Consider the following 8,800-nt stretch of genomic DNA (forward strand, 5'->3'; position numbering starts at 1 on the left):
AAAATTATAATTTTTGTACTATAAAAATGCTTTAAGAATCAGTAAAAAAAATTAGTCTCAAACAAAATCTAAACGAAGATAAGTGCAAGGCCACTCATCCTAGTGAGCATCTCCATCTCTTCAATACTTGACTTTAATTATATGCTTCTCTTTAATCTCCAATATTCTAAGCCACCATCATATAAATAAATAAATAAATATTTTTAAACAAAAGATATATTTTATTTTATATTAAAATACAAAATATAAAATAAACAAAATAAAAAATAATCATATGTGGGCGCGATAAATTCATACTATTCATTTTTATAAATATTAAACAAAAAAATTTAAAGATATGTGGAAGAAAACAATATTATTTCCAAAAAAATCTCTACAGCGTCTCGCATGAGGAGCCTTTAATTTGTAGGTAGAAATGCACCCACCATTGCATTGAGGTTAAATGCAGCCGCCTATGCCGCTGCCAATATTAATTCAATTGTATTTTATATTAATTTATTTGAGTGATTAATAATACTATTAAAAAATAAGCGAAAAAATCATAATATTTTTTTATTCGCCTTTGCATTTCAAGTTACTTAAAACTTTAATGGCGTGTGCTAATCACGCGTGGTCTACAAATTACTCTTTTCAAACATATTTGAGAAATAGTTGAATTATGCGGTTCATATTGGTCAAATGGTTGGAGATAAATTCTTCTGAGCGGCCACTAGACGGTTCAGAGATGAATCATGATTTGCCACGTCACATGGTATACAATACTAATACACACACCCAAAAAAATGACTCGTGGCTTCTTGATTCGCCTCTAAACGTCATCTGGTGACCGCACAAATAAATTTATATTGGTTGGGTGCTTTAGCTATAAATTAAAATAAGTTTGATTATTTGCTTATATGATGTATGTGTGAATTTATCTTAATTAACATATATGTGCCATAAATAAAGAAAGAAATTGTATAATTTATCTCTTAATTCTTTTAAAGGATCAAAATAGTTTTAACTATATAAAAGTATCAATTTAGGCTTTATTTGTAATATCTTTGTTGCATCCTAGAGTATTCGCGGCGGTAGATAAATATATAGTTTAATATCTTAGCGTTGTACGAAGATCCAACACACAAGCATATAAGAGAGAGCGTGTAGCATTCATAAGAGACACCAGAGTTTTTACGTGGAAACCTTTGAATAGGGGTAAAAACTACGGGGCCTAGCCCAGTTTGAATGAATCTACTAGTATTTGCAGTCGATTACAAATGAGGCACTTCCTTAGAAGAAGGTCTTGGCTTGATGTCACAAACGTACATCATATAGAGCACATTACATGGTGGGAGTTACATAGATATTTTTGTTTGGTCTGCAGGATCATAGTCGATGGGATAGAGGTTGGAAAGATCGTAGTTGGCAGGAGACCAGGGTTAGAAAGACCGTTGTAGTAGGGCAGTACTCTGGTAGAACTTTGGGCATCATTTGGTATCCTGACAGAAGTTTGGGCCTCAGGTGATGACTTGTCAGAAGTCCGGGCCTCAAGTGGTTGTCCGGCAAAAGTCCGACGTCAAATGGTGGTCTGGTAGAAGTCTGGGCCTCAGGTGGTGGTCCGGTGGAAGTCTGGGCCTCAGGTGGTGGTCCGACGGAAGTCAGGGCCTCAGGTGGTGGTCCAGTGGAGCAACGACGTCAGGAGGTGGTCCGGCAGAAGTCCGGGCCTTAGGAGGTGGTCTGGTGGAGCACATGGCCTCAAGTGGTGGCCTGGTGGAGTACAGGCCTCAAGTGGTGGTCCGGCATAGCAACGACGTCAGACGGTGGTCCGGCGGAGGTGAGGGCCTCAAGTGGTGGTTCGGCGAAGCAACGACATCATGCGGTGGTCCGGCGGAGGTGAGGGCCTTAAGTGGTGATCCGGCGGAGCAACGACATCAGGCGGTGGTCCGGTGGAGGTGAGGGCCTTAAGTAGTGATCCAGCGAAGCAACGACGTCATGTAGTTGTCTGATGGATGTGAGGGCCTCAAGTGGTGGCCTGGTAGAGCACAGGGCCTCAAGTGGTGGTCCGGTGGAGCAACGATGTCAGGCGGTGGTTCGGCGGAGGTGAGGACCTCAAGTGGTGGCTCGGCGAAGCAATGACTTCAGGCGGTGGTCCGGCAGAGGTAAGGGCCTCAAGTGGTGGTCGAGGGGAACAACGCGGACCACAATGTCAGGCGGTGGTCTGGCGGAGGTGAGGGCCTCAAGTGGTGGCCTGGTGGAGCACAGAGCCTCAAGTGATGGTACGGCGAAGCAACGAAGTCAGGCGATGGTCCGGCGGTGGTGAGGGCCTCAAGTGGTGGTCCGGCGAGACTCCGGCGGTGGTCGAGGAGGAGCTTATTCCTTCGCTTCATTATCTTCTTTTCTTCTCTTCTTGCTTGGATCCCCTTTCAAGAGAAATGAGAGTTTATTTAGATTTTTGGAGTGGCATGACCCGTAAATAGGTGAGAAATCAATGGTAAATGTGGAGTGGTTGAATAGACGGACGATATTGAATCCCTTGATCATGCATCGTTCGTCAGACATTTGAAGGTCTTAATGATGTCGGAATTCAGTGATCTTTGGCTCGTTGGATTTGTCTCGTCAAGGCGCTCAATTCGGCACGTCATGTTTGAAAATCGTTTGGTAACCCAAATCGTGGTTCGAACCTTCCAACAACACTTCAGGTTCTTGGTTTGGACTTATTTGGGCTCAGATTGAGTCAAATTTGGTGTCGTTAGGTTCGTATTTCCGAGACGCTCAGTTTGACTGTAAGTTTGCTGAAACCATAGTTAGGATGGTCCCAATTTTAATTTTGAAAGTTTTCAGCTTGATTTTGTATTGAGATTCGTGCACGATCAAGATAATTTTTTTGATGACGTATCAATCTTTATTAATGATTTCTAAATTTTTTGAATTAAAAAATTTATACTAAAAGAATTATTTTAGAATGCAATAAAAAAGCTATCTTAAACTAAGTCTTAATCACTTGAATATTTAAGTAGAAATCAAATTAGTCATTTCATAAGATCATTTTGATCTATATTTTAAAAGTTAAAGAATTATAAATGTCCGGGTTTTTTTTAATAGCAATAATTGGAATAATATTTGATTATTAACTTCTAATATATTGATTCATCAAGTTTAAACTAGATGTTAGTTTACTTACTTAAAATTAATGCTATTTTGATTTTTTTTGCTTTTAAAAATTTATTTTCAAATGCATTTTTTAAATCAGAAGGAGCTTTTAAATTCAAAATTAGAAAAATTAAGCTGTGTATTTGTTTTGAAATAACATATTAAAAAATATATTTAATTATGCATTAACATAATATATTAATAAAAATATACCAAGTTTATAAAACATAAATAATTAATAGTTCTCTTAAAAATAAACCATTGAACCATAGAGCCAAATTAAGGGACTTTTTGTGACAATTTTTGTATTGATTTACTTTTATATTAATATTAATTTTTCACAATTTAAAAAAAATCTTTAAATTTTTGCGCTATTAAGTTTTTTTTTTACAATAGTTTTCAAATTAGTTAATTTACCTACACTAATGTTTCATTTGGGACGATTTTCTTCTGCTTCTTAAAGCAGCTTTTTAGTGCAAAAATTTAATTTTTTTACTATAAAATTATTTTAAGAATCATAAAAAAAGCTGTCCCAAACGAAGAGTAAGTCTTCACTTGAGATAGCTTTCTTATTGCTTTCTAAAGCAATTTCTTTATGCAAAAAATTTTAAAAATCAATAAGAAAATCGTTTCAAATGAAACCTAAGATTTTTTTTAATAAAACTTTCCAATCATTTCTTAAAATATTTTTTAAGAAAAAAATTAATATTATAGCCGTCCTAAGATCCTAAACTTACAAAAATATTTTTTAAAAAATGCTCATCATATATTTTATCATTCAAATACAATACATAGAATGCCTAAGTAATACAAATCACAACGCAACACATTAATCCCTAAGCCACGGCTTTATTTAATACACCATTATATTATTTCAGTCAACAAAGAGAAATATTAAAATCCATCAAAATTCATATTTATGTGACATATTAAATAAGACACACAAACAAAATTTATAATAGATTTTAATTACTCTTAAAACAAAATCACTGAGCCATGTAATTATTAACTGCTTTAGCCAGCGTAGCTAAATCCGAAAAAGCATTATTTTCCTTCCTGATCGGCGACGCCACCCCCTCCTTTTTTTGAAACCCTTGATCGCATCCCGCCGGAACTCGGAGCACGTCGGAGAGAACCGCCGCGGCGCCGGAGTAGTTCTTGGCGGCGACGGCTGCGGCGGAGCTGTGGAGATCGGGTGTGGCGCCGGCGTAGAGGGAAGAGCAGTTGAGGAGGGAGGTACGGATGAAGGGGTCGGTGGAGGAAAGAGAGAGAGATTCGGCGCGGGATTTGACGGCGGTGGCGTTGGTGGTGGTGAGATTGACGGAGATGACGGCGAGGGTGTGGCCGTCGGCCGTGGAGGCGGCGGGGTTTGTGGAGAGAGTGGAGACGCAATAGTCGTAGTCGACGTAGTCGCCGCCGAGGAAGTTGCAGAGAGAGTGGAGGGTTTCTCCGGCGATTGAGGGGCGGCTGGCGAGGAGTAGGAGGGGGAGGATGGCAAGAATACTATAAGGTTTGTTCATGGCTTCTAGAGAGAGAAAAACAGAAGTAATGAACGAAGAAGGAAATATCAGATAGAGAGAGAGGGGTTGAAACTTAGCACGGTGATCGTTGATGAGAAGGGAGAGTTTGATCGATGGTTATATAGAATTTGAGTGAAGATTTATTTATTTATTTATTTTGCCCTTTATTATCTTCGGTATATAGTGGTCTGGTGCAGTAATTTTGGACTTGGATTGCTGTGAAGTTTAATTAAATTTTATTATTTTCTGATCACAATAAATGAATGGGATTTTTTATATTAATATTTAATAGAGAATACTGCTCATCTACCAAATAAATATAAATGGACAAATTTTTTACATTTTTATGAATCAATTAACATACTAATTAAGAGGTTATTCCACATTTAATATCAAATTTTCTGTATATTTATAAAATAAAATTTTAGGCTGTTGGCCTGAATCTCCTCTCTTTCCCTCTCTCTCTCCTCTTATCCTCCTTTTTTTTTTCTTCTTCGGCAATGCTCGAGTCGAATGGGATTTTGAAAATACGGATTTGTTTATTTTATTATTTAAAAATCATTAATTTGAAGTAGCACTATGGCGCTCAACTCGCTAGCGCCATTGTGCTCTGATAAAATCTTTTTAGATTCTTTAAAAATTTCTTTAGCTGAGGCTCAGCGTCGCAACGGAATCACCCAACATCACAACACAGACTCCCGATGTACCGAGAGAAGTTATTTTTTTATAACTTAAAATTCACTTTCTAACTTGCTTCTCACATTCCTTAAGGTTCATTGAGCATTCTAAGACTCATAATAACTAATCAAATTAAAATTAACTATCATAACATAAATTATATGGGTTTCCTTGCAACATATATTACACGTCTTACCCATTTTTTAATAGGGAGCTATTAGTTTGAAGTATTCATATTAATATGACAGCAATATTGTAAATGAAATGCAATATAATTTCATTGTATTTGATATACTTTAGAGTTGTTTTGATTATATGTAAGAAATAAATTTGGCCTAACTCATTATTATATGCTGAAAAGAGAGTTGAAACTTATAACATGGAAACTTCCACTTTGGCTTATCTCTTGAATCTCGATGGAGTTCACACCTTATGATCTCTGTAAGAAAAAAGAGAGAATGATTTTCAGCTGGCTCAAATTATAAACTCTCCACTCTGAGGCCATTTATGACAACTTTGGGGCATTATTTTTTCGTTTCTTTAAAGAAAATTTTGAACAAAAAAATTGCTTTAAAACAATAAGAAAACTGTACCAAACGAAACATCAATCAAATTTGCATCTCTCTCTCTCAATTTGTCATAATTAAGTATTAATTAGACAACTATAAATGCAACAAATAAAAAAGAATCTTATTATGATGTGTGTGGCATACTGATTGAAAAAATATTTTAGAATCCTCATGGACTAATTTCAAGCTCTCATCATGCAAAAAATTAAAACATAAATTTTAAATTTATCTCGTGAAAATAAGTTCTTAACTAAGGTTTCATTTGGAATAGCTTTCTAGCTGAATTGTTTTTCAAAACATAACTGATACGTCATCAAATAATTTCAAGCTCTCATCATGCAAAAAATTAAAACATAAATTTTAAATTTATCTCGTGAAAATAAGTTCTTAACTAAGGTTTCATTTGGAATAGCTTTCTAGCTGAATCCAGGACGCAACAATAACCATGATTTTTATTTGTCAACTATTTTTAAGTGCTTTTAATAAATTTTTTTTTACTAGAAATTTATTTTTTACAAAAGATTTCAAAAAGTTCTTTTCTCTTTTATAAAAAATTGATAAAAATTTGTCTAAAGTTGACCTAAGTTCCAAGCACAAAATTAAAAGTGATATATCATCAAAATATTATATTGATTGGCACGAATCTCGAGGCAAAATCACCTCGAAAATTTCAAAAATTAAATATGGGATTACGTGAACTCCGATTTCAGCAAACTCATAATCAAACTGAGCATCTCAGAAATATGAACCCAACGACACCAAATTCAACTCAATACAAGCCCAAATCAAGCACCCAAAGTGTTGTTGGAAAGTTCATACCGCAATTTGAGTTACCAAACGGTTATGATTTTAACGAGCTTATAGTCGAATCGAACGGCTCGACGAGACAAATCCAACGAGCCCAAGATCTCCGAATTCCGACATCATTAAGACCTTCAAATGTCTGACGAACGGTGCACGATCAGGGGATTCAATATCAACTGTCCATTCAACCACTCCTTATTTGCCCCTGATCTCACACATATTTACAAGCTATGCCATTCAATAAAATCTATAAATAGACCCATCATTTCTCATGAGAGAGACCCAAGCTAGAAGCAAGAAGAAGGAGGAGGAGAAGAAGAGAAGAATATGAGGGAAGAGACTCCTCCTCGACCACCACCGGAGTTCCGCCCAAACTCCAAATGACACTGGAATTCTGTCTGACTTCCATGGGATGCCAGAATTCTACCCAACTTCCACAGGATGCTAAAATTCTGCCCAAGTAATGACAGAGTTCCCCCCTGACGCCAAAACTCCACCCAAGTGATACCGAAGTTTTCCTCGGCCACCAAAAGCCGGACTTCTACCCGACGCTGGACCTTCACTCATCGCCAAGTTTCTACCCGACGTTGGACTTCTACCAATCATCGGACTTAAAATGGACGTCTATCCGAAGATGATTTTTTTTTTCCATTGTTGGACTTCTACCTGACGCCATCCTTCTGACCTTCGTCGTCAGACAACAGTTCTTCTGACATCGTCGCCAGCCGACTACGGTCCTCCTGACTTACGTCGCCAGCCGACTACAGTATTTCCGACATCCGTTGCCCATCGACGACGATCCTCCTAATTTACGTCGCCTGCCGACTACAGTCTTTATGACCTCCGTCGCCCGCCGACTACGGTCCTTCTAACTTACGTCGCCAACCGACTACGGTCCTTCTGACCTCCGTCGCCAACCGACTACGATTCTCTTGACTTACGTGTCCGCATACTACAATCTTTTCGACCTCCGTCGCCAGACAACGGTCTTTATGACCTCTGTTGCCTGCCGACTACGATTCTTCTGACCTTTGTCACCAGACTATGGTCCTCCCGACCAAACGAACACGTCAACAGTAACTCTTTGTATTTCCAACATGTAATGTACTTCATATAATGTACATCAAGCCCAGACCTTCCCCCAAGGAAGGACATCATTTGTAATCGACTACAATACTAGTTTATTCATTCAAACTAGGCTATGCCCCGTATTTTTCCCCCTTTTCAGGGATTTTCCACGTAAAAATCTTGGTGTCTCATAAATGCTACACCATTTCTCTTATCCGATTGCGTGCCGTATTTTCGTACAACGCTAAGACGTTAAACTTTATATCTCTCTACCGCCGCGAATACTCCTGGACGCAACAAAAAGAAACCTTTAGTTTTGTGTTTTTGTTACTAAGCTTTATATTTGTATATATCTCTCCACTTGGCAATTAATGCAATGATATGACACAAATATATTTATATAAAATCATAATTAAGCTATTATAAAAATAAGTACAATTACATAATATCTTACTTGTATTTAACTCTTTAAATATATAAATTTATAAAAAAAAAAACAGCTAAATTTGAGCTAATTATTGAACAAACCACGATCAAATATGAAGAAGACGTCAGCCATAATTCTAATTGAATGTGCGTAAAAATATTTTTTTAATATGATAAAAATATATATATGACTCGACACATTCACTCGGTAATATCATATTTTGCGGTCAGATGTGTTCAGACAAAAAACTTCAGTCAATGATAAGCTGCACAGCTCAGAATTAACAGTAAAAACGTGGAAACTTCTTAATGGGTTGACCTCTTGGGGTTCATATATACTTTATTTAGTCTATCTGAAGAAAAAGAATGGCTCCCTTTGACAAAACAAATTAAAGGAGATCTATGGAGACTCACCAAACTCCAACTTAGTCATCTCATCGACTAGAGATGTGGAAAAAAAAAAAGGAGAAACATTGTTAACATGTGAATAATTTCAAACAACAATATTTAACTATTATATGGAGTTAAAGAAGATTTAACATGCACATTTCTCAACTATGATCCTTCAATGATTATGATCTTCCGACCACTGTCGCCTAATTACAG

The 8,800-nt window shown here is 36.8% G+C and overlaps 1 protein-coding gene across 1 annotated transcript; it reads right to left on the reverse strand.

The window, feature by feature from the left end:
• Positions 1 to 3,879: 3,879 nt before the first annotated feature.
• Positions 3,880 to 4,754, reverse strand: LOC110104749 (putative invertase inhibitor). Its single transcript, XM_020833991.2, has one exon. The coding sequence runs from the start codon at positions 4,647 to 4,649 to the stop codon at positions 4,116 to 4,118; it is 534 nt and encodes a 177-aa protein (XP_020689650.1). The 5' UTR covers positions 4,650 to 4,754; the 3' UTR covers positions 3,880 to 4,115.
• Positions 4,755 to 8,800: the final 4,046 nt, after the last annotated feature.

This window comes from Dendrobium catenatum, unplaced genomic scaffold, assembly GCF_001605985.2.
Source record: "Dendrobium catenatum unplaced genomic scaffold, ASM160598v2 fragScaff_scaffold_343, whole genome shotgun sequence".
NCBI classification, from domain to species: Eukaryota; Viridiplantae; Streptophyta; class Magnoliopsida; order Asparagales; family Orchidaceae; genus Dendrobium; species Dendrobium catenatum.